The 25,772-nt window shown below is 51.1% G+C and overlaps 6 protein-coding genes across 8 annotated transcripts; 3 read left to right on the forward strand and 3 right to left on the reverse strand.

Annotated features, from left to right (window-relative positions):
* Window positions 1-3,866: 3,866 nt before the first annotated feature.
* Window positions 3,867-4,409, forward strand: TrAtP1_009568 (uncharacterized protein; the record flags this gene model as incomplete). Its single annotated transcript, XM_066114344.1, has 1 exon — window positions 3,867-4,409. One exon carries the CDS (start codon window positions 3,867-3,869, stop codon window positions 4,407-4,409), a length of 543 nt encoding a protein of 180 aa, XP_065970440.1.
* A 137-nt stretch (window positions 4,410-4,546) lies between these two features.
* Window positions 4,547-5,554, forward strand: TrAtP1_009569 (uncharacterized protein; the record flags this gene model as incomplete). The annotated part of the gene is made up of 1 exon (XM_014091539.2): window positions 4,547-5,554. One exon carries the CDS (start codon window positions 4,547-4,549, stop codon window positions 5,552-5,554), a length of 1,008 nt encoding a protein of 335 aa, XP_013947014.2.
* Window positions 5,555-7,354: 1,800 nt separating this feature from the next.
* Window positions 7,355-9,171, reverse strand: TrAtP1_009570 (uncharacterized protein). Its single transcript, XM_066114345.1, has 5 exons — window positions 8,907-9,171; window positions 8,715-8,852; window positions 8,473-8,656; window positions 7,956-8,398; window positions 7,355-7,890 (listed from the first exon to the last, which is right to left on the reverse strand). The coding sequence occupies exons 1-5, from the start codon at window positions 8,991-8,993 to the stop codon at window positions 7,690-7,692; spliced, it is 1,053 nt and encodes a 350-aa protein (XP_065970441.1). The 5' UTR covers window positions 8,994-9,171; the 3' UTR covers window positions 7,355-7,689.
* Window positions 9,172-11,039: 1,868 nt separating this feature from the next.
* TrAtP1_009571 (uncharacterized protein) lies at window positions 11,040-11,216 on the reverse strand (the record flags this gene model as incomplete). The annotated part of the gene is made up of 1 exon (XM_014091336.2): window positions 11,040-11,216. The coding sequence occupies one exon, from the start codon at window positions 11,214-11,216 to the stop codon at window positions 11,040-11,042; it is 177 nt and encodes a 58-aa protein (XP_013946811.2).
* Window positions 11,217-11,914: 698 nt separating this feature from the next.
* On the forward strand, window positions 11,915-14,629 carry TrAtP1_009572 (uncharacterized protein). Of its 3 annotated transcripts, none has more exons than XM_066114347.1 (3): window positions 11,915-13,850; window positions 13,934-14,174; window positions 14,256-14,629. In XM_066114347.1, exons 1-3 carry the CDS (start codon window positions 11,988-11,990, stop codon window positions 14,507-14,509), a joined length of 2,358 nt encoding a protein of 785 aa, XP_065970442.1. In that variant the 5' UTR covers window positions 11,915-11,987; the 3' UTR covers window positions 14,510-14,629. The 3 variants fall into 3 exon arrangements, with proteins under 3 accessions (XP_065970442.1, XP_065970443.1, XP_065970444.1); XM_066114346.1 differs by having other exon boundaries at window positions 14,299-14,629; XM_066114348.1 differs by having other exon boundaries at window positions 13,934-14,629.
* Window positions 14,630-25,001, reverse strand: TrAtP1_009573 (uncharacterized protein). The gene is made up of 3 exons (XM_014091334.2): window positions 24,595-25,001; window positions 24,419-24,538; window positions 14,630-24,341 (listed from the first exon to the last, which is right to left on the reverse strand). Exon 3 carries the CDS (start codon window positions 24,292-24,294, stop codon window positions 15,301-15,303), a length of 8,994 nt encoding a protein of 2,997 aa, XP_013946809.2. The 5' UTR covers window positions 24,295-24,341; window positions 24,419-24,538; window positions 24,595-25,001; the 3' UTR covers window positions 14,630-15,300.
* Window positions 25,002-25,772: the final 771 nt, after the last annotated feature.

Here is a 25,772-nt window from a genome sequence, read left to right on the forward strand (position 1 = left end):
TCTCTTATAAACTACACCAAGCTCATCTACCTTTGTCCTTCTTAAGGTTGTCTCTTCAAAAACCACAAACTAGACTCGTTTACCCCTGCTCCCCTTAATCCACTAAGAAGAAATTCAGGTCAGAGTCGCGTTGTAACGGCAGGTAAAACATTGAGTTTCTAACAGTTATTACGCTTTCTGCTGCTACATTGATATAAACATTCAGTACTCCTCAGCTACTTGTTCGCATCAAACTTTCATATGCTCAGTCTTCATGGTATTGCCACGGAGGAGACCTCCATCTTTATATATCCGCATGTTCACATAATAAGTGCGTACACTCTCGCTCTTATGCATTCCTTTGCATGTCGAGCTATCAACTTACACCTCTTTCGCTCTCTAGAAATTACGGCTTAGGACTTGGGCAAACAGCTTACACGGGTGCTCTACTTTCAGGTCTGGAATGGGCGAGAAGTTACAATCAAAGCCCAGCTTTTGACAAATCGACTTTATCAGCCACAAGTAGAGCAGATGTACTAGGTTAGCACCTGTGTCTGGCTGCTGCGCATATACTCTCCGCTTTCTTGGTTTCTTGGTACCCAAGTAGCATTATCTCCAAGAAGCCTCCGGAATATTCTCTAGTCTTACGCTTAAAAATGAAGATATATGATTCTAATTGCGAATGGAAAATGTTGTTGTCTAATGACGAAAGCCCAAGGTCGGCTATTAACGTGCCGATTAATTGAGATGCCGCACTGAGTTGCAATGTTGGCTGCGACGGGGAGATAATTAGCCCGATTAGCATAGAGTAGATATTTGTATGATACGAGAAGAGAGGGATTATCATCTTTTATGGAGTCGCAGGAGATGAATGACAGGCTAAAGAGTGTGGGTGAGTGGCAATATATTGATGAGCGCAGCGAAATGAAATTTGCTGTAAACTCCTTGAGTGAGGTTAAGCACGTGGATGGATGGGTGGGCGTCAAGCGTTAAGAAAGGGCCAATTCGCCATTATAAATCGGTATATGGACTTGGAGATGATCTGGAAATCGCAGGATAAACGAAGGGATCGTCCCATGGCATAATCTCAGCGCCATTCAAGCACAAGCACAGAACAATGTTTGAGCACCCTGGCATCATAAAGTGGGAGAAGCGGAGCATCCATGGACCTTTAGCAGCACCCCGCATTCTATGGTACGTACCATCCATGGAATCGTAGCCCAGACCAACCTGCGTCCAGGTATATCGTGAAGGGACGCAGGCGTTGAGAGCAGGCAATGTTGGTGGGGGTGATGAATGTTAGGGTATGACGGTGACTGCATAATCGCAGTCGCAAAGCTAAAGCGAATCCCAGCGAATAGGACGGCGCTGATAAGACGGCTTGAGAAGGTGAGACAGCAGCGAGGTACCCGCGTTAGGACAGAGTAACACGCCACAACTCAAAGAGACTGTTGCTCAACAAGCGGATGATAATATGCTTTGCCGTCTGTATTAGGTTTCACAGCAACGGGTGGCTGGCCGGGCGATGCTGTGCGCGCAAGTTGTGAAGAATGAAAACTTTTTTCTGCTCCCCTCTCGTTTTCCCGATAAAGAGGGTGTGATGCCGCTGCTGATGCTGCACAGCGCATGTACGTCCGGACCGACCTGGTCTTGCGCTTGAGACTAGGTAGCCATGTCGATGCAGGGAAAGGTAATAAGGGTCCACTAGAAAACTGCGCATGAGACAATCAGCCAGCAAAGCAAGCCATGGCTGAGCACGCGCACTTGCACGAGCGCTCGCACGTGTGCCGCTGGCTGACCCTCTGACTGCGAGTGTGTCTGGCCATTATTGGGCATCGCCGGTGGTCTGCCTGGCTGCTCGGCTGCGGATTTGAAAGCATGCCTGGGGTCGTACAGCGATTCCTTTCGCTGCCTGCAATCGCGATGATGTACGGCACAGTGCTGGTCAATGGCCATTGGTGCTGGGTATCTGTGACAGTGCAAGCTTTGGAGACTTGAATGGCGAAGGATGAGTCAGAGACAGCATCAGAATCAGAACCTCGGACGAGATAGGCAGCAAGACATGTACGAGTATCCAGCTTGCAAGGGTTAGATAGATGCAAAGACAAAGGCTCAAAGAATACTTACTTGCTCTCGAAGTACATCGTACGGGATTGAAGACGCCGAAGCGTCCGAGATTGTGGTACAAAGCGAATACTCACATCCCGGCCTCTAATCCAGCGCAAGCCATCTGTGGTCAGCTAGCCAACCAAAACATGACGCCGCGGAAATTGTCATATGATAATTCTCGTTCAAAGGAATAGAATTGGCATCTCATTTGACCACCATTCTCGCGGCCCCGTTTGTTGGCCGACGAGGCGCCCTGCAAGCCCCGACTGCTGCTTATAGCTGCCCGACAAAGAGACACATCAAGAACGAGCAGCGGTGCTAGCTCTATCAATAGCTGCGCTGGGCGATCCCGTTTGTGCCCATCCAGCCATCCCAGGCCCAGCATGCACATGCTAGTACCGTTCGACTCCTCGGACTCGAGCTTCGTACATGCCTCAAGCGTCCAGATGGGGCCGGGTACCACGTCGAGGCCAGGATTGGCGGGAGCAGGAACGTCGGGAATGGGGGTCCAGGGAACTTTGTTGAGATGTGCGGCCACTAGATACGTGTTGATGCCTCATATCGCGGCTTTAATCTTGGTTTGTGCTGGACCCCCGCTTGCAGCTCGCGCATGCGTTTCTCGCAAAACGTACAAAGAAGGCCGATCATCTTCTTTCTCCCTTCTCCCTCTTGCTGCTTGATCTCGATCTCTCCTCCTGCCTCGCTCAGCTCCAGCCGGTTTTTCTCACCATCCCGGGACGCATCACTCGCCAATCCTCTCTGACGCACATCGCTTGGCTCTTGTGTGCCACCAAGCTGGTTTTGGTCATAGGCGCAGACGGTCCCGGCTGATCGAGGCACGCCGTCGCGACTCGCATCGTCATTACCCCGTACCCCATCTTTTAATCGAGGCAGAGATTGCGCCAGCTGAACTCCGTGCTATCTCGACAAAGAGACAAGGAGAGAGACAGAAGCCAAGGCGCCGTTTTCGTTTTGAGCTTTACTCATCCGTGTTACTTGGACGTCGTGTTATCTGATAACAATTCTGCCTCTCTTGGACCCTTCTTTCCTCGCTCTTGTCTCTCTTCCCCCATCATATCAGCGAATGATACACCGCCGATAAGGACGAGTCAGCTAATCGATCGCACCTGACCGGCGTTTCCGTAACTTTGCTTCACTTTAGCTGAGTAGGTGCCACCGCGGCAAACACTGTGCTCTGCAACGGACGCTGCCGACCCAAGTCGTGGCTACCGCGCGCCGCTGCCATCTGATACGCACCTGACGTGTACTATCGACTCTGCAAGGCACCATTGGCCGACCGGGCGCCAATCGCAGTTGCGCCTGACAGTTGGGACGCTCCTTGGCTCCCCAACTCCGCCCCAGCCGTTAGCCCTAATCGCACGCCGCTCATTGGCCCGCTGCCTGCTCTGACCCTTCCCCTTCAGGCCAGTTTTTTTCCAGTCGCCCGCCTGGGTCTCGATACCGCCGCGGAAGCGTCTGCCTTAGTACTGCGGAGTACTGCGCGTGCAGCAGCAAGTACCCCTGTGGGCGCCCGCCGTCCTTATCGCGCACCCTGCGCCGCCAAGTACACGCGCGACCGCTCCCGCCACCTCGCAGTACGCAGCGCCGAGTACGGGGTACTCGCGCCAAAGCCTCCCGTATTCCAGAAGGCCTCGCCTTTGGGGCAGCACAGCGCTGTCGGTCCCCTGAGGCCCACCCCAACACCGCTGCCACTGGCATGTCTCCACTGTGTCGTGCGCTGTCCCGATCCCTGTCTGCTCTGGGAACTAGATTAGGCCATGATGCTATACACTTCTCGTCCGAGGCTCCCACAGCCTCCAACTCCTGCTCTCTTCCCTCCCTCCATCGCCTCTAATCCCATCCGCCCTGCAGCACCGAAGCCATCTCGCCCATCAAAGCCAGCCGTAGTCGAAATCGAAACACTCCTCGTCGCCTCCGAACCTGCCAAACCAACCGTCGCCAACATTCCACCACACGCGAGTGATCCAAAGCATGCACAGAGCAACAAGAGATCATCCGCAATCACTGTTACCGTCACGCCCATCCGATCTGAGACGCCGTCTCCATCCGAAATCGATGCAGACATGGGGAAACACGTCTCTCCGGCTGTGTCTACCGTCCCGGATGGCTTGAGTTTGACCGTCAGGCCAGCAACTCCGACCAGCCCAGTCCAGATTCCCACGACCAATGGCCGCAACAAGCATTTCGACGCTGCTCGCCCTGTGAGACGACAAAACGCCCCCCCGTCGCAAGGTCCCGAATCATGTTCGCTCGCCAGTGTCTCTGTCCCCGTCGGTGGCCGCTCTCTTGGCCGTCACTGACATCCCACGACCCCGACGGACGCAACGGAAACTACGGGGACCGGACAGGCTGCTAACCGTCGATGCCATTATCGACAATGAGCGTCAACTTTCAGAGAAGGAGATCAGCTGGTCGTTGAGTCGCGGTAGCCCCATGGATGTACTCATGTCGCCCCCCCGACAGCCTGGACGACGAATTCCTGGGCAGCGACTGCGGCAGCGTCTCAATGGCCAGAACACTCTCTATCGACTCGATGCCGTCTTTAGGTGACTCCTACGGCACCGACGTCATCTCGTCTCTGGAATCGCCTCGAAGCTTGAGTCCTCAGCCCTTGCATCGGAGAAAGGCCAGCCCCATGCGTAAGTCGTTTGGGCCTATCCGCTCTCCTCCCAACTGCATCGATGAGCACCCGCTCTCCCCAGCGCCGCCGCAGGATGAGGATGACCTGGACTTGCTGAGCCTCAAAAGCTCAGAGACGGAGCAATCGATTTCTCAAGCATTTATACCGTTCAAGCCCCTCAGGGCTGTCTTCAAGTCCAATCTCACGGCATCACTACGTGCACTGCGATCTGCGGCAAAGTCGTTTTCAAGCATCAACTTCCCATCCATCCCGCCAGATGATCTCATTACGCGATCCATCCTCACCATGGACCCCGAAGTGCCATACGCCGATGAGCGCCGGCCACCCGTTACGGAGGAGATCCCGTCAGCTGAGCTACGCCGCTATCTTAACCCGACCACAAGGCTGTCGCGTGAGACACAGTCTCGACCTCTGCAGCAGCCAGGCACTTTTGTCGCATCGATTCAGATGCAGACCTACAAGATTCAGCGTTCCCGACCCACAGACGCTGCGGCGCGCAAATCATATCCATCCATCTCACCGCTATCTCCGCCGCCTCCCGCAAATGAGGCCGCCTCTTCGACTTCGACCCGAGACGCGACTCCACCTCTTCCGGCTGTACGACAGCGAGAGATGCGAGAAAATCCCGACTTTATTCGAATTGCCGTCATGGAGATGATTATGCGCCGACGAGGCAAGCTGGACAATAGCAAGCCTGGCCGTGCGCGGTGGGCACTACCGCCCAGGAAAACATCGGCCAAGCCGTATGAGATTGGAGCCGATGGTGTTCCAGAACGATGGGTTCCTCTGCCAATGGCTGATTAGCTGGAACCGTCAGTCTGGACTCGGCACAGCCCTTTTCTCCGTGCACGGTGCGACACAGACGCGTTTTGTCGGGTTTCTATTGGCTTTCGGCTAGCACTCAGAAGTCGGCGAACACGAATAAGGGTCTGAGGAAAAGACCCTTACGTTTTGCTCTCCTCTCACAAGCGACGATCGATCCACCGCACACGTTTGCCTTGGAATAGCGGTTTCTCTTACCAATTGCTTGCCACTTGCTTTTTGCTGAAGTGGCAATTGGGTCCCGGTGACACATGGCAGATTCGGTACTGCGATGGAGCGGAACACGAGCCCACATACCCTTGGCCCCACCTACCAGAAGGGCTTTGGAAGCCTCCGAGCCCTTGGAAGCCACGCGCCACGAGTCGGGAGCACCCACAGGGGCAACCTGTCACGAACCATACCGAGGACAAGCGTCGATGGGCATGATTGAGCCGTACCACTTTGTGGGCATTGGGCGACAGGGTCCCGTCGCATTGAGAGAACAGCTGGCATGCTTGAGTGGATGGCGCTGCAGATGCAAAAATTTTACAGCTCCTGCGATACGGCCCAAAGCACGCATGGAAAAATTTTTCTTTCTTTGGCAGATGGGCCTAAAGAGGGACCACTCTGTCGCAGGGCCTTTTGGATTTCTTACCGCGCTTCCATTGCACAATAGTACCTGCAGCGTCGCGAACTTTTGGGCGAGACAAAAGATCGACTTTGACAACACAAGCCATTGCCCAATTGGGAAGGCAGAGAGATGAGCTTATCGGACGCAAATTTCCGAAACGGCAGCCAGATGAACTGGTCTACGACCTGCTCCTTTCTGCTCTCCAGACCCTGGATCTTTGCCTGATTTGGGTCTCAATGATCATCGTTTGTTGAGTCAATCTTTTTTCCTAAAAGCTCGGCGGCATTCGGAGCTATTCAGGCCAATGTTAGTCTGCTACCTTCGGGGTTGGGCTCACACGAAAACCCTGGACTATTTGCGCCATTTTCTCTTGCGAATTTTTTTCCTCTTTTCGTTTCACTTTTTTGGAGCATTTCATGCGTTCTATTCTTGGACTAGTTCCTATGATCCTTGTCCCGCCATGTTTTTCTTATCAATTTTATCACATTGCGATGCAACAATACTTTTGGGTTTATTTTAGCATTGCGAAATGACGGCGCACGAATTGGGATACCCTTTGTATGGTGTACAGGGCTTTTTTTTTCCTCCTCTTTTTTCTTTCTTTCTCTGATATTGTATGATTTATCCCTGTTAGATTGCAAAGATGGGATTCAGTTCCCGGATGTGTTTGGCCGAGGGCTGCTCAGCTACTGAAACAGTCGCTACCATTGATTGATCTGAAGATTTTTCTTTTTGGGGTAGTAGAGAGGACTGTACGAGAGGTATCATGGAGAAGACATTTTTGAGGAACACAAGGGATAAAGAGTTGGATGATATCGTCGCAAGGCGAGCATAGCGGTTTTATCTTTTATGGATATCGCCCTTTTTTTATGATTTGGGAAGTTGTTTTTGGATATTTTACATGTTTTGGATATATAGAGAATCCTGATTAACTGATGGGAAATTTTAACTTTATTTCAACTCTAATTGTTTGTGAGCCAATCGATGTTTGTGATGTGCCTGGTGACGAATTTCGTACGCAAGGGCTGGTAGTATGCATATAATCGAATGTTGAAATGGAGCGTCAATGGGATGACGTTTGAACGATTTGGCAGTATACGCATATGGGAAATGATATTGTTATAGAATAATGAATTTCACGGCACGCTGAGTAAATGGCAATTGCCAAGTAGAAAGAAACAAAAAAAAATTCGGGGGGTATATTTGGAGCTCCTGGTCAGTTGACCTGTTAACAGAGCAATTCTATATAGCATTCTACACTTTTTCGTAGAATGATTGTTGAAAAAAGAATAATTGACGCAAAGGAGATTCTTCTCCTTGTACAAACAAAAAAGCCATCCATACGCCTTGGATGCGTATTCCCAGTATCCCTTATCGTACATACACGCGCGCGTTTGTAAAATATCCAAGTTTAGCCCATGTTAAATAATCCAACATATCGCTTGCCGTAAATGCCATGTCGAAAAAATACCCAAAAGAAAAAGAAGAAGCAAAGAAAGGATAACTCTCACTTCTGAGCCCACCAGGATATAAAGTTGGTATAGCAATGCACCTTTTTATCCCAAAGAGCCTTTCGTGCTCCGGCGAGAAACACTTCCATCTCGGTTTCGCTCCAGTCTAGAGTTTTCAGGGGTTTGGCGGCCAGAGCGCGGATGAGCTCGTGGATGATGTCGCGGAAGAGGATTCCCACTTCTCGCTGCTTGGGATCCTACAATGAGAGCCCATGTCAGTCTAAATTCCATTTTCTCCACGAGGACAGCTGCAAAAACGTACCCTGGGCCAAGGGCCGATTGGCGTTTTGATAACGCGGCACTGGATGTTTTTGAAGCCGGCATTCTTGTACTTTTGCTCCAGCTCGTTGATGGTGTAGCCGTTCATGCCGTAGTTCAACAGACACTGGTGCATCATGCGGGCGACCTGCGCCACGGGATGGCCTGGAGGCATTGTGCCGTCGTCGCATCGGATAAAGGTGCAATAGTCTGTAATCTCAAGCCAGCCGCCTTCTTTTAGGTGAGAATAGCAGTTGTTGATCAGCTTGTCCATGTCTTGCAGGTACATGCAGGAATGGCGCAGGTTGATGAAGTCGTAGCCCCCGCGATCCATCCACTCGTCTTCGACATCGTCGACTAGGAAGCGCACGTTGGGCGGGACCATGAATGGCTGGATGGGGCTGAGATCGAGACCGACGATTTCTGCGCTGGGGAACATTTTGGCGACTTTTTATAGCCGTTAGTATTTCCTCGAGGACAATCTAGAAACAAGAACAAGGAGAAGAGAGCCGCAATCATACTTGCCACTGGCCACAGCCCTGTTCCTGTGCAAAGGTCCAGTATTTTCTGCGGATTTGGCGCAATGGGCGCATTGAATAGCTTGCCGGCAGTCTGCTCCAAGTGCAGCACGTGTTTCATATATTCTCGTTCCTGCTCTTCGTCGTCGTTTGGTAACGGATAGCGGCCGTGCCGGTAGTGGTGATACTAGCAAACAAAAGAAGAATCAGCGACATGTTTGTTTAGGCCAAACAGCCATACGCACCCTGCGCCCGCCCTCAAACTCGTGCTCCCAGATGCTGCTCCTCACGGTCACCGACGCCGCAGAGTACTCGTCCGTGTCTTCCATGTCGTCGTCGTCGTCGTAGACGTCTTCGCTGTCGGTGGCTTCGAGCGGAGGGTCCTGTTCCTCGATATTAGGAGCATCCTCTGTGACTGGTTTGCGAGGCTCGGCAACCTTTGCTTCTGTGGGCTCAGAGTCTGTTGCTGGCGCCTTGCCAGCACTCGGCCGATCTGTCTCACTGTCCCTCGCGGGATCTCCCATTGTGTTGTATGCGGTATGTGCGTGTATATTTGCGCCACGCAGCGTCGATGGCTGTAGACGGTCGATGGATATTTTCAGCGGCGCAACCACAGCGAGGCCGACTGACTAAGAGCCGATGGCAGCGAGATGGTGCTTCTCGTCGCGCCGAAAGCGGTGGAGACTGGAGACTGGAGACTGGAGACTGGAGACTGGAGACTCGACAGCTCGACAGGGAATAAGAGGTGATGCTACGAGAGAATCTGGGTCATCTCATGCTGTAATTTTCCCGCCTTTTCCGCCTGTTGGTGCTCAGCGCTGCGCCTCTAAACTCCTCGCGATGACGATCCGTCTTGCAGTTGCTGCGTGCAGAAAACCGATCAATCCGACGCTTCGACTGCGCAAAAAACGAAACAAGACACAAAGCAAAAGGCAAAAAAGTAAGAATCGGCTGAGAATGTTTGCGACAGGCATTTGAGCGCTGCCAATTTCGAGATCTGGGAGCTGCAGTCAGCTGATTGGAGCTACGGTACGGGGTACCTTAGCGCCGCGTACCGAGTACCCCACAGCGGCACGGCGGGAGCCAGCCACGCACAGGTACTCGCTACGGGCGATGGAGCGTACCGTCGACATGCAAATTGGCGCCAGGAGCGAGCCTTTCCGGCTTCTGGATGCTCGTTTAGTCGCCGATTAGGGGGGGCCGAAGGAGCAGATGCCACTGCAAATGCAGCGGACACGCCATCATCGAGAGGTAGTACTTGCTGGTACTGGTGTTGGTTCATCTACTAACAGCATCACACTCAACAAAGCATTTGTCAGCCCTGGAAAGAATCAATCTGTCATGCCTTTGCGCAGGTATCATGTACATTCTTCTACAAAGGGTATCCAGCTGTTGGTGGTATCTGTGTGTGGCTTGTTTACGTATTGCCCGCAAGCGTCTGCAAGCTATTCCCATGCCGGTTTATCTCGCATTGATGGAATACACCCGCCTGGGTATCTAACCTCTTTTGTTGTCCATGTTATCTTTCATACTTGACCAATTGGCAGATTATAAAAGGTGTGAAGCCATGCGGAAGTAGCCATTGCTCTATTGCAGAGTTGAGCTGATAACAGTGCCGAGTATCATCCACTTAGCCACTGTACTTCCTTTGTCTTCATTCAACAGATCAGACCCTTTATCCTTGGCTTGTATTCTAGCATTTACCCATTTCAACTCACGGTACGCATGCCAAGTTCGCCAAGCGCTTCCTACGTCCGGCACTTGCATCTGGGAGAAGTTCAGCTCTTTCGACCACATCACCAGAGATCCATGCCAACTCCCAACAGGAAGAGAATGCTCCATTTAACGAGTGCATCACTAGGTGCGACTAATCCGGGAACTGGGATACAACGCCATAAATAGACCGTGATAGCTATTCTATAATGAAAAGCTAAAGCTGATGACGATTATTAACAACCGAGTTAATGGAGACCAAGCGTTTATTCACAGCAAATGGATTAATAGGAAACGCTCTCTTGTACTCATATTCACAGCTACAATTTTGCTTCAAGCTTGGTGTTCCACAACGCCACCAGCGGCCCTTGCTTTCCGTATACTGGATCAGCCTTTGGCGTGGGAACATTTCGAATCATCGAGGCAAAAGAAGTCGTGGGCTGCTTGCCGCTTTCATTTATCCATTTAGGACATTCCTGTACCCGATATCAGTCTATAAACTAAAGAAGTATGCTGAATCTGAATGACTACTCACCTTTGGATAGACGCCAATGTAACGATAGTCGCCATAGCTCTCTAGCGAGGAATGAGCTGTTCCGGCTGGAAGGACAATCACGTCGCCAGTACGCACGTCGACTTCAATGCCCTCTCCATCTTGTATCTTTCCCAGGAGCAGCGTCGAATTGCCTTGGAAGACGCCTTTTCGAATACAATCAGTTCATCATCTCATGTATTACTGATGATACGTGCACCTACCATAGCACTCATGCGTATTTGGATGAAAGTGCCGCATTGAGATGTGCCCCCAGGTTCCCTAGATCGCGCCTCTCTATTAGCCACTACTCGACATAATTCGATTACCCAATGATATATATGGCCCATACTCTCTTTTCCCAGCCATACGCTGTCAAGAACTGCGTCGTCGTCTCTTCATTTCGGGGCTCGGGCAACACGTCTCGGTAGAGAATCACCGGCAGCCGACTATTTGGAACATCATTTGTCGGGGCTAGGAGGTAGCATTCAACAGAGGGCATTTTGGCATGAATCTATTTTACGATGATAAGCAATTGACATGAATGACTTTTAGTGTGTTTTTTTTTCTTCTTCCGTGAAAACACGACATTGATAATGAATTAACTTGGCTACTCGTAAACCCCAGCTGATGAATTCAATGACGATTGGAGAAAGAGGGGTTGCGGCTTTGCAACTCCAGCGCTCGTTCATTGACATCGGCACAGTACATCTACAAAATGACCATTTTGTTAATGGCGACAGATGCGCAAATTGTCCAAGTTATTTAGTGTTGTGAGCAATTGTATTCAGTCTCCAATTTGATACTTCGTCGCATAAAGCTCAAAACCCCATTCTTGAACAATTATTTTCACTTCGTACTTCTATACTCCTTTGCCTGCATGTATTACGCGGGCTGTTATCTCAGGTACATGTAAGCGCCCTTGTCTCACCAAGGCCCAGTGAATGTTCCACCAAAGACAGTTTAATTAAATGTCTGAGGGGCATAAAGTTACAAGTCACTCCTTTGCATGCAGCCGACCAATCCCCTGCAGAAGTGCGGCAAGCGACGCAAAATCAAGTCGCAACACCACAGAAGTGGCTGTGAATTGGATGCCTGCCTGCCTGTGGGAGGCCTACGACAACAAATCATTGAATAACAATTCAATAAAATGGCCCAATAGAAACACTATGGTACTTGAATCTATAAAAACACGTAGTTGCCTATTATTCGCTCAGTTTGATCTTGGAAACATTTACACATTTCACATCACTCTCAACATCATCAGTTAGCCATGGTGTTAACGCATCTCAGTACCAAAAGCCTAGAGGGCCTCTGCTCCACGGAGCAGCTTGAGCTCCTCAATACTGTCGATTCGCTGCGCTCCCAAGGCATCAGCCACTACATTTCCTTGCCCCAAATCATCGTCTGCGGTGACCAATCGTCTGGCAAAAGCTCTGTGCTTGAGGCCATCTCTGGCGTCTCATTCCCCGTCAAGAGCGGCCTCTGTACTCGTTTCCCAACAGAGCTCATCCTTAGAACAGCGCCAAACACTTCTGTCAAGGTCTCCATCATCCCTCACCAGCCACTAGGTAAAATTGAGAAAGACTCGTTGTCCGACTTCCATGAGAAGCTCGACTCGCTCCAAGAGCTCCCGGAACTGATTGAGAACGCCAAAGCAGTCATGGGAATCAAGACCCTTGGCAAGGCTTTCTCAAATGACCTTCTCCGCATCGAGATCAGTGGGCCGGATCGCCCCCATCTTACTATTGTTGATCTCCCCGGACTGATCCATTCCGAGACAAAGAACCAGTCCGCCTCAGATGTTGCTCTCATCACTAGCATTGTCAAGAGCTACATGGCAAAGCGAAGAAGTATCATCCTGGCAGTCATATCGGCCAAGAATGACTATGCGAACCAAATTGTTTTGAAACTCGCCCGCGATACGGATCCTGGAGGCACGCGCACGCTCGGCGTCATCACCAAACCGGACACTCTTGCCCCTGGCTCCAGCAGCGAGAAGACGTACATCTCTCTCGCCCAAAATATGGACGTCGAGTTTCGTTTGGGATGGCATGTCCTCAGAAACAGAGACACCGACGCAGATACATGGACCCAGGCACAACGTGATGCGAATGAAAAGGCATTTTTCTCCAAAGGCGCTTGGTCGTCTCTGCCGTCCACAAACATGGGCATTGCCTCTCTCAGAAGCCGTCTGAGCAAGCTCCTACTGCACCAAATCGCTTCTGAGCTGCCAAGCTTGGTGGATGAAATAACGCAAGAGATCGATGACTGCAAGGCGAAGCTCGACAAGCTCGGCCAGCCCCGTATAAGTCCGCAGGAGCAAAGACTCTATTTGGTCAAGATCAGTCAATCGTTTCAATCCCTCATGCAAGCTGCCATAGATGGCACCTACACAGATCCGTTTTTCAGCGATTCCGACAACGGTTCGGCTTACTGCAGGCGCATTCGTGCCGTTATTCAAAACCTCAGTCGAGCTTTTGCAGACACAATGGCAAGGGATGGCCAATACTACAAGATCACCGACGCTCCAAACAAGAACCAGGTGCCTGGAAAAGCAGTTGAAATGACTCGAGATGATTTTGTGAAGAAAGTCGTCGACATGATGACTTATAGACGTGGGCGAGAGCTACCCAACTCGTTTAGCCCAGCAATTGTCACGGACCTCTTCCGGGAGCAGTCGGCACCATGGAAGTCAATTGTCCAGAGCCATATTCAGAAATCCTGGGAAGAAACAAAAGAGTTTCTGAAGGAGTTGGTTCTTCACATTTCCGATCCCGCAACTGTAGCAACCATCATGGAAACGGTAATAAACCCCAAGCTCGATATCATACTAGCCGATCTCCAGAAGCGGACTGCGGTATTGCTATATCCTTATGAAAACGACCATCCCGTGACCTACAATTCTGATTTCACGGAAACGCTTCAGAAGATTCGCCTCGAGCGACACTCACCACAGCTTGACGAAATCCTGCGCAAGTACTTTCAGGGCGCCAATCTCAACAGCAATCAACACCACTTGTCGACCTATGTGGATTTTGTGAGCTTGAAGCGTGAACTAGTGCAACGTCTTGAGCCAGACTTGGATCGCTGGAGTGCCTTTGAAGCCCTCGATAGCGCAAATGCTTATTACCAGGTAAGTTTGTAGCATCAACCCCGACTTATTTGCATCAGTCTCGCAAGACAAGACCACTAAATAACTTTCTTTTCATCCAATAGATAGCGTGCAGACGCTTCATAGATGAAGTGTCCATCCAGGTGATTGAAACAGGACTGATCAACCAGATCCGCAACATCCTCAGCCCTCTAGTGGTGGCACAAATGGACGAAGATGACATGGCGGCCATCGTAGGCGAGAAGGAATCTATTCGCAACCTACGAAAGCACCTTCAAGCCAAGATCAAGCTTCTCAGCGAGGGTGCTCAGACTTGTAAAAAGTTTTCGGGATTTCAAGTCTTGGGTAAGTAGACGACAACATCCAATTGAAACGTAGTTGCCACATGGAAAGCTGAAAGGTGGTCCGCTGGACATAATTTCGCAGGGGTAACTGATGACGACAATGAGGCTGACTCTCTTCTGGCAAGGCTCGACGTAAACGATGTCACAGAGACGACTGGCACAGTACCGAACGGCATTGTTGTTGATGATGCAGTAACAGATGCAACTGTAGCAGTAGCAGATGGCACAGTAACGAATGATACAGCAACGGACGATTCACCAGCAAATGGAAAGCTCTCATCGAAAGAGAAGATGCGACTGCGAATGTTGAAGAAAGGCAAGAAATCTAGAGTTTAGATGGGAGACCACAGGCGGATATCCCCTCGGGATGGTTGAGAATGAGAATTTGAATAGGGAATTTGCTCAATTTGCTCAAGTATTTGGAATTTGGTAGTGCAGCACAAATAAAATCCATTATCAGGGAAACAAAATCTGATCTCCATCCCGTATGTAATTATTTTGGCGAATCAGCTACAACAGATCTCAAACTCAAACCCCAACACAAGAACAATAGAGTATCAACATCATCTTTATACAGATATAAAAGCTACAACGCCTCTATCATCCACATATCCAAACTCCCTTCAATCACACCTCCCTTCACACCCTCAATCACACAAAGGAAAAACATCAATATCAAACAAAAGAATAAAATAGAGAAATAGAATAAATAAAAACGCTATACCCTATCCATTTCACTCCAACTCTTCCTCCCCCTTTATTTTTCTACCCATATATATAAAATATTCCTTCCCAGCCCATTGTAATAAAACTTCAAGTTTCCAACACCGTTTTCTCTTTTATTACCTAAAACGAAATAACGAGCTGAAAACGATTGGATATGACATGCATGCCCCCAATAGAAGAAATGCCAGCTCCATCGCTTTTAAACCATTAATATTACATTTTTGTTGTTACCGCTCAATCAAAATAAACCAATTAAACAAGAAACAAGGTATAGATAGGGGCACACTTAATCAGATATTGCCATCGTCATCAAACATTTTCGTCTTTCTTCTTCGTTTCAACCTCAACTAGTCGTCTTCGATCGTCCATGAGACCAGCTAAGTCTATGACTTCTCTCCGGCCTATCCTCGTCGAAACCCCCCCATCACACTACCACCAGCAGCAATAGGAGAAGCAAGCTCCTCCTCCTCATTCATCTCCTCAGGCTCATCCGTCTGCACCACAGCATTATTGTTCTCGCGATGGCTCATCCTCTGCGTAAGAGCAGTAAGCTTATCGCGCAGCCCAAAGCCTCTCCCACCAGTTGGTTTGTTATGGTGCTCATCACCTGCATCGGCAAGTCCAGCACTAGTAGACGGTCTCGATTCGGCACTCGTAAAGCTTCTCAACGGACCGCGGTGGTGATGTGACCCGCCATGACTGGAAGATGGCCGGAGAAGCTCCATGGCCAAACTACTATGGTGGCCCTCGCCTCGGCCAGGATGGTCCACTGGCGTCGGCGGCGTCATGGTCAGATATGCCGGGACCGGTAGGATGTTTTGCGCAGAACCAGTCGTTAGGTGGGACCTGCTGCTGGCAATGCTGCTGCTGCGACTAGCCGATCGAGGAGCCGGAATTCCGCTGCGGATGCTGCTGCGAGTAGACCTCGGAGGCGACCGCGAGAAGTCCACCGGCGATGTCCCATACAAGCTCGCAGAATCATCGCTGTCATGTATACTCGGCGTGTAATTCTGAGATATGCTGGAAGGCGTGGAAATCAGAACAGAGCTATTCGCCAGCTCCCGCAATCTATTCCGCTGCTCCGCGTTGGGCTTGTGCTTTGAAAACTTGTTTCCAATAATGGCTCCCGTGTGTGAGATGAGAGCCCTCACAACCGCCTTCTTCAGGGCCAAAGCAAGATCCAAGTTTGACCAAGTCTTGTTCTGCCACTCAATCACCGGAAGTCGGAACACAAAGTTATGGACGTCCTCGAAATTCCGCTGATCCTTGCCCTTGTAGCTAAGACACAAGACCACCGAAGGTATCTTGATATGCGCAAACGTAATGTAGTTGTTGGCACGGCTAATCATCTTGGTAAGATCATCAGACATTTGCTTATCATCGGTATTATGTCTGCTTCGTATGCCGAAACGTGACGACTTCTTCGTGTCCGAGTCCCTGCTGTCTTTGGAGGAAAACCCAGTGGACGAACGACCAATGGCGCCAGGTCGTGGAGTGCCCGTCATTGGCCGCATAGACTCGACTGAAGACTTCTTGCCCAGCGTTCGTGAGGTTCCAGAACGGAAAAGCCGGAATGAATGGCCGCCCTCGGAACCATTGGTTCCAAGGTGCTTCTTCGAGCCTCGTTCATCCGCAACGCCGGAAGACAAGGTCGGCTTAAGCCGCAGCTCCAGTGAGCCCGGACGTGTCGAAAAGGAGGTATCCAGCCCGCTCCGTGTGCTACGTCTACTACCAGTGCTCTTGGGTGACTCATTACCCTCGTCATCCAAGCTGTTCGAGTCGCGTCGGATCACAATTGAAGGATTGGGGGTGCCAGTCTTTCCTGCAGCATCTTCCGCCTGCTCCGCGTCCATACCGGGGAAGATGTATTCAAACAGCCGCTTGCCCACTTCACGCTCGAGTTGAATCTTCATCGGATACAGTTCAATCTCGAATCGTTCCATGACCGGAATGCCCGCGATAGCTTCCAACATGTACCAGTATACCCGAATCATGTCAGTGTCTTCCCCGTTTCGGGTGCCCGGCCTCTCGCCTTCGTGATACGGGGCTATTATCTCCGGATACGTCGCGTCAGGCAACAGGTTCAGGCCAAGCAATTTGCCAGCACGGACCAGATTCATGTGGGAGCCATCCGAATGATCAGTGCGGTCGTACTCTAAGTCCTTAAGTTGAAGTTCAACCAGCGGCTCATTCGAATCCTGCATAAGGTGCCACACGATATCTCGAGCAGAAATGCTCCATTTCAACAGCGCGCTAGAATGGGCGTTCTTCTCCAGCCTCGTCTGTGAAGTCATGATGGCTTTCATCATGAAGAAGAGCTCATCCTCGGAAGCCGCCAAATCACGTTCCAAAGCCAAGCGATCTTCCCATCCTCTCTTGTCCAGGTATGGAGAGTAGATTTGGAAGTGCGACTTGATTTCCTCCATTTGCCTGATCCGATCCTGCAATTTCATCACCATCTCCGGAATGCCGCTAAGGTCGCTGAAATCGGACGCGAGGATAATCTTCTCCAAGCGCTCATTCCTCGTCTTCTCAAGGGGCTCGCTGTACATGAGCAGATCAAGCACAATGACATACATGGCGTAATACTGCGATGAGTTACAGAGAGCGCGCGCTTGCGGGAACTCCACCCAGAGGTTATCCACACGTCTCTCTGTGGGCTCATTGGTGGCTCCGTCAGTATTCTCTCCACTGACTTCGTCGTTGTACTTCAAACGAAGAGTGTTGTACTTGTCATATCGAAGCATGGCTGAAGTCTTCTGCACGACACGTTTGAAGCCAAAGGGATCGGTCTTGAAATCAAACATGACTTCCATAGGGACCCAGGGTGGCCACGAAGAGCCTGTTGGCGTACCATACTTGCTGCCCGAATACATGGACACCAGGTTGGTCTGGAACCACTTCTGGTGCGTGACGAAGAACTGAGTGCTGTCCATGTTGACCAAGAAACGACGCTGGACAAGACCGCTGACATTGTCTGCGATTCTCGACTTGTCCATGACTTCCACCACCTTCAGCTCCATTGCCTTTGAAGTGACCAACACAACGTGCTTCTTATTCTTCTCGCTCTGTAGCTGAATCTGCGGAGCAATGAGTCGGACGTGATAACTGCTTTGGGGGTTGAACTCGTCGGAAATGCCATCTTCCAAGTCTTCGATGGAGCCCTCAACAACACCATTGGCATTGCATGCAAAGCCGCGAGTTGTCGAAAACTTGCGACAATCTGACAAAATGCTTTTTATACGATCCCCAAGGTCCTTGGCGGCATCGCTCTCTGAGGGACCATCCGGAGATGGGGGAGTTCCATTATGTGTTGATGCAGGCGTTGACTCTGATACTCCAAGTTTCTCGTCCCTAAGCCTGGTTTGCTCCTCTACCATGTCCAGGATAAACTTGACGGCCGGTCTGGATAGGTAGTAGATAAATCCACGCCGTTGACTGCTCTGATGAACGTATCGCAGCACAATATTACGCAACAGGTTGTTCCATTTGAGTTGCATATTGTGAACAACGAAACGGTTCTCGAATTCGCTCTCAAACTCGACGTTGGAAGGGATCGATGGCATGTCCATGTAATCACTCGGAGAATCCACATTTACATCTGAGCGACGTATACTCGGCACCTCGCTGAATACATGGCCGTTGATTGATATGCCAGCATTCATCCGCTCGAGCATGGTCTCCAAAAAGGCCCTCTTATCGCGAAGCACATTGGAGTGCTGACGAAGCGTGTCAAAGTCTTCGAGCAGTTCTTGATCTTTTGAATCGGTGCGTATCACTTTCAATTCAGCCTCGCCGACATGTCTGATGTGCGCTCTTATCTGCTCGTCAAGCTGATCTAGGCGCTCCTGAATTAGCTGCGATTGTACGCTTTTCGGGTCATTTTGTTCGCTCATGGAACAATAATGGGTATCTTCGTTTCCAAACGGACTTGTCCGCGTCGGGTCGCCGGCAATGGTGCCTCCGATATCAGTCTGACGGAAGTAAGTCAGCCGAGGAATATACGCAAGCGGAAGTATCTTTGTCTCAGGATGAGCTTCTGTAGGCAAGATCCAATCCAACTCCACAAAATCGTCCATGTCGATCCAGCTATAGTCTCCATCAGGGATGCTGAAGCGAGACAGATCTGGTTTCTCGTCCTGGTCAAGAGTCAAATGCGTAATCGATCCCTTCTTGATGGCTTCCGTTGTGGTGCCTGTCAAACTGGCAGATACGGCTCGGATATCTGCGCAAGCCAGATCCAGATGCGCGGCATGAATCTTGATTCCCGTAGTTCGACTCGGCGAGTTCTTGGTCTTGGCAATGGTATCAAATTCCTCTCGGCGTTGATGAAGGTCAAGCATAAAGCTATCAAACCGAACCTTGAGGCCAGTGGCAGAAACCGCATCCTCAGCGTAATCCTCAGCGTCTTTATGTTTATATATGTGACTTAGGAACAGTGGAGCAAACAGGAGGTTATACTTGACCGAGGCCAAGTGTCTTCCGAATTTCTTGCTGTTCTTTTCTCTTCCAGGAAACAGGTTGCCCTGCCGAATGGGGAGCGACATGGGTCCGCTGAAGAGACCCCACCAAGCAAAGAAGTGCGTGAAGAAACGAGGAGTCAGGTGGATGGTGTTGTAGCTACGGGAAGGCTCGAGGCTCTGCGACATCCATTCGCGGTCGGCTGGGGCGCGAACTGCGATGGAGAGATGGATATGACGACTCCTGAATCCACGCATAGCATCATACGGAAGTCCGTTCTCAGGCTTTGCATAGATGGGGTTCTTGAGAACCACTTCGTAATGTGGCTTGAAATCGAAACTCCGTCTGCCATCTTCAATGGCCCGTTCAAATATGAGGCCAGCTAGCCATTGTACTTTGCCGGATAGCTTCATGACAACTTTCTTGAACTGAGCCGGGCCGCATCGCAAATGATCATCTGCAAGACGGCTATCATCATCGGCTCGGAGCCGCGCAGCTTCTCGCACTTGCATGCTGTAGTCTGGAATAGCAAGTATATATTCGCCGCTGTCCACCGTCATGAATCTCTTCGGATTGTCTTCTGCATTGATGTCCCATCTGATATCGTTTCGCCAGCACATGATGAAGCCTGCACCATGCCCAGTGACCTGGTAGGGATCGCGGGTGCCCTTCATTGCGAAATGCATCTCGCCGTCCTCTTTCCAAGCAACATGAATGCGCGAGTGGAAGTTGAGTCGGAGTTTATCCCAGAATCCAACCCGCTCGGAAGTATCAATCTGTGGCTTAGTGAAAGATTCTATGGCCATCATCATATCTTGAATTGCTGGCTGGTAGCATGGTCCCCAAGTGATCCTTGTTGGGAGAGCAGTGTTGATATCCATGAAAACATCCGAGTACGATTTGACGGGACCAATGGTTCGCCTGACTTCGATTGCGAAGCTTCCCTCCTTCGATACAGAAGGGTTCTTTGGAGGTATAATGTACACCGGAACTTCTCGTGACGACTCGTGTCCTCTAAACTCCTCGGCCAGGACAAAGTTTGTTTTCAAAGAGACTGCTTGCAGCCTGGACGACTGCCCAGTTTTCAGTCCAGGAATATGTAACAGCGGGAGAGGGTAGTCACGCAGTGAGCAACGAGCTTCGCCCATCTCGATGGCGATGTGCATGGGGACCAGAAGGCTGTACAGCATATCCTTGGGCACGCCTTTGCCGACATTGTGAATGAAGTCGGGGAGATCTTTGAGGGGAAAGGTCGGCTTATCAACGATAATGTGGAGGTTAGACACATACGTGGCCATCAACGCCGGTCTTGGAGGGACTTCCAAAATGTTCTCCGTCTCCTCAATCTCACTCGGCATCTCGTTTTGACCCCAGAAGAGACCACGGAGCTCTTTTACGCCTTGTCGAGACACTTCATAGGCTCGATCAATCCGCTTCTTCCACGCCTGAGCATTAAACATGTCCAGATGAAGGCGCGCCTCCTCGGTCGAGACTTTTGAATTTCCGTTGATGCTCAGAGTTTCATTTTCTGGGTCATATCTTGGCAATGCGCCATGTCGTGACCCTCGAATCCGCTCGTCCTGCTTCGTCGCGTCTGAGCTTCGACTTCGGAACCATGAGTGCGAGGACGTATCCGATCTTCCTCTTGGGTGGGCAGATCGAGAACGATGCTTGCCATTATGTCCTCTCCTTGACTCCTCTTCTTGCACGCGATTCAGCTTGACGCGGAATGCCTCTTCTCTAGTTAATCTCTGTACCTGCTCCATACGCCCAGCGCGATAGATCATGCCCAGTTTCCACTCAAATGCTCCGTCCTCTATTTCAAAAAGGAGATTCCGTGACCGGATGGATACTTTCGGGACATGCTTGGGCTCTTCGGGCCTCTTTTCTAAGATGTACTCGTTTGTACCAGTCTTGAAGCGGTGATGTAGCTGTTTCACTGCTTTAATCATGTTGATGATGTTATCGGTAATTCGGTGAACAATGACCTCGTGCGGGACGCCAATCCGAATCGCCTCTGTCGAAATGTCAAACAGCTTTTCTTCTGTGTAAGCCCCCTGGTTCGATTTGTGCTTGGACTCTCGGAGATCAAGCCGTCCGTTTTTAATGCTGACTGCTCGCGACCATACATGGCGCATGCGCGGAGTTGCAACGTACAGCCGAATCAGCTTAGACATTAGATACGGCGTTGACCACCTCTGACGCCCGACATCCAGACCATAGATTTGCAGCATCAGCATAGGATCATGCGGCATCTCCGCCTTGACTTGAAATAGTGCAACTTTGATGTCAACGACGACAGCCTCCGTCATGGTAGACGCTGGATCGGCAGGGGAGAAGCCTGATCCGCTACCGGGAGGAGCGAGAAACTCTGCCTTTGCCGGATCATGCTGTGCTGTTGCCAAGTCATGCTGTGATGGTCTTGGAGCATCGCTACTGGTTCTCATAAAAGCCTTCCTGACCGTCTTCATGGCAACGCCCACGCAGTAATGGCGATAAAGAGAGTATTGAATCATGATTGAGCGTACGGCTGATTGAACGTGAAATAGGGAACCATGGCTGTCGCTTGATGCAGCGAGGGAAAATTCAAGGCGAGGCAGGTTGATGAAAGGCTCCACCTCGAGCTGCTCAGCAGTCTCAATAATTTGAGCTTCTATACCTCTGGCATTGAATACTAGTCGACGGCCGTCACCAACATTCTGAGTCTTCTTCCTAGCCCTAGTAGGACTCGAAGACGCGAGATCTGAGTCTGACTGAGTAAGAGATCGACTGTGGGTCCGGCGTCTCAGCATTCGTTTTTGCAAACCATCCAATCTCTGAGCACGATACTCGGCAGACATGCCATCGAGATGCAGCGAAATGCCTTTGCTATCATCCGAGATTTCCTCGTCTATGCCAGCAATCTCAATGTTGACATCCTCTGCTGTGATTTGGTAACGGAAAAGCCATTCGGGGAGAGATCGCAAGAAGTTCTGATGCCGTCTAGCCTTGGGGGCAGCTCGTTTGGTAGGTTCAACGTCGGTACGTAGCTGTCGCACAATCTGGCGGACGCCATCTGTAATTTCCGGCCGTACCATACTAACGGCAAACGACTGGATATTGCTGGTGGCATCGACAGAAACTTCGGGGTTGGCTGCCAAGTGGACTTTGAGGTCAAAAGACTCGGTTGTTATTAGGTCGAATCTCTCGCCAGAAACGGCCTGATAGTATAAGTGATGGGATTGCAGTCGCATTGCCCCATCCAGAGAATAATGGAGATCTTCAAGAGGCGAGTGGGATGACTCGACGTCGAGGGCAACTGATGAGATGGATGATATAATGAGACCATAATCGTCTGGATCCTCGGTCTTCTCAAGCGGCTTGAGCTTGATTCGAAGTACAGGCTCATGCATGGTAAACTTGATGTTTGCTTTGGGAAGCAGCCGAGAAAACAAATCCTTCTGCTGCTGCCTTTGCTCGGTCTTTGGTGGCTTGGGCTTGGGTCGCATCATTGCTATCAGCAGAGGAAGGTGTCGCGGGTCAAGATCGATGGATGGCGAGGTGACAACAGAGTTGGCGAATAGGATATTGGCATTCTTCTCTTCGAAGCTGTCTACCGAAGAAAGCTGAATCGTCTTGGAGGGCAAAGTGGTTCTGACGGTCGTGGTGGCCATGGGGATATAAAGAATGCGCTGCGGTTTGTCACAGCCATCATCCATTCCAACCGATATTGAAAGCGCCGCCACAAGTGCTTCGTGGGCAATATCTTTGGACGGAAAATACATGCGATGCGCAGGCGACTTTGGGTCAAGGCGGTGCAGGTCAACACCGACTTCCTTCATGGAAGCAGTGAGGTGCACTGGTTTTGCCGCAGGGTGGACAGAGTCGACCTTTTTGACGAGGCCAACAAAACTAACAGCAAACTGAACCTCTTTGATACCTCGCAAAATGGAGCTGAAGAATTCCTTGGAGTCTGAAACGCTCTTCATCAAGTGATCTGTATTCTGCGCAGTTCCATTTTGCACCTTGCTAACGAATATGTCCACCGGGTCTTCCAAATCGACAACTTTGGGCTGCTTTCGAGACAGTTTAAACTTGGCTGCAGAGAGCTGCAGCTCATCATAGGGAATCTGGACTCGGCCAAGCTTCAAAGCAACAGTGGCATCTCGGAGACCCTCTTGCGACGGGTACAAGTAGCCGTGAACATTGAGCAAGGCATGGTCGAGTATTTGGAGGGACTCGCAGCCGTCGGCCGCAAAAAAGACGCTCCGCACAGTCAAGATCCATTCGGCCTCGGCATTCTCCTTTGAAGATTCGGAACGGTGGAAGAAGAATCGAGCTCGATCGGCCATTTTGTGTCTCGTATCCACTGCAAGCGTCAAGCTCCCAACCTGGAGGCTGCCCACGTCGACCACGTTGATGACGGAGTTGGTCACGACCACGTCCACCATGCGCAGCCATTTCACCTTGCTGTGTAGCTTCTTCACCTTTTCCTTGATCTTCTGGAGGCGGGACCACGTCTCGGTCTCAGCCCGAGGCTCAGAATTTTGACGCCGAGGAGAAGGGGGCTTCTCTGGCTTCTCCAGGAGCGGGTCGATCTCCTCGTCTGCTTCCACCACATCCTCCTTGTCGGTATCTACATTTTCGGGTGTTTCGTTTCTGGCAGGTTTCTGCTCTTCGAGTTTCTTGACATCGGCGGTAACGGTCAAGTCGCTGAGGACGATGCTGAGCCACGTGGGCTGTGCGAACGTTGGGCGGTGGATGTTGAGCCCCAGCCCGCGGATCTCGATGCGGATTCCATCTCTCGGTGTGTACGCAAGTCGGCGGAGGGAAAAGTAGCCTATCCGCTGGATCGAGACGCCGGTGACGATTCGAAGAACGGCGAAGAGGACAAAGGACGAGAGGTAGAGTAGGACAAAGACACCGAGGGCAAAGGTCGGGCTCAGAAGCGCCATGTTTGCTGCTGCAGCGCGCAAGGGGGAGGGCCGCAAATACTACCTGGCTGATAAGGAGCAAAGCAGAGCGTCAGGAGATTCCGCACAAGTCCGCAAGCTTGGAGGGGACTGGGTAGTTACTTACATGACGCCGGTAGCAGGCCGACCATTCTCTCGCGCACAAACAAACACTTCAGCGGGAAGCAGAACAGGCACACGAGAGACGCGACATGGCAGATGGAGAAGGAAAAGAAGAAGAAGACGTCTAGAAGACGCGGCCAGGTCAGCACACAGGCCTGGACGAGGGGAGGGGTGCCGAACCACCGGGCCAGGGACGAGGATCCTGGACAGTCGGGACGCCGGAAAGCTCCCTGAATCGACGAGGGCCAAGGCGTGCCGGCGCCGGGATGACGATCGGGGCAGGCTGTGCCGCAGGACGTCCGGGAGGGCTGCGGATCGAGGATGCGACCCGCGTCGCACGAGGAAACACGGGTTCTGGCGACGAGTACGCGGCAAGCTGCACGAGCTTTTGACGACGAGAGTTGCGAATCGAATCGAATCGCTGGCGAGGTGCGAGTTCAGTGAGGCCGGGCGGAGCAGCTGCGGCAGATGGGCGGCGGGCTGAGGTACCGGATACTTGAATGGCCCGCCACAGCGAAGTACCTGGAGCACAGCCGGCGAGCGCAGCGGAATAGGGGGAGGCACAGGAAAATAGGGATGCGGATAGGGATAGCCCGTAAATATCTAAGATTTCTCTGCTTCTTCTCTCTTTTATTTATTGCAGTCGACTAGAAGCCACGGTGTTCCATATCAAGGACTGCAGATGCATATGCAGACTCGTACACCATATTCGACACCATCATCCGCCGTTTTGCTCAATACATCGTGTGCCGACTTACTCTATGCAGGGCCAAGCTGTTATCTAAGTGTTATCAAGCATGTGGCTTTCAGCTGGGATTAGGCGGCGTCTGGCGGGGGTACAAGGGGAGCTTGTGCCCTGTACTTTCAATTTCGCCCCTAGCTGGACGGTCCGGCAGTGCCGTAGTAGTGGTATCAAATCGACGCAGCTAGCTGTGCCAGAGCCGCTAAGAACTGTAAACGCACACACTGCGATGCGATGAAGCTCTCTGAATGGTCTGCGCGGGAGCTGTGCGAGAGCATTTCCCGAGTACGATGCGAAGCTACAGCCGGAGCTACAGCCACGCATATGCAGGCACAGAGCATAATCCGAGCTTCACAAGCGCAGCGTTGGCCGCATATCAAATCGAAGTCAAATGTGCGGAGAGCTATGCCGATGGGGTACGGGCCTTGTGCTAGCGGGCGTAGTGCTTGGAGCGCTAACAAGCTGCTGCCAGAATATAGGGAGTGAGTGAGTGGTGAGATCTACCAGCGGGAGATTTGCCCGGATGGAGCACAATAGGAGGCCTCGTACGGGCTTGTTCTTGTTATTTCAGAAGCCCTGACTACTGCTGCTCAAAATAGACGTGATGCTTCACCAA

The sequence above is a fragment of the Trichoderma atroviride genome, chromosome 5 (genome assembly GCF_020647795.1).
Source record: "Trichoderma atroviride chromosome 5, complete sequence".
NCBI lineage: Eukaryota > Fungi > Ascomycota > Sordariomycetes > Hypocreales > Hypocreaceae > Trichoderma > Trichoderma atroviride.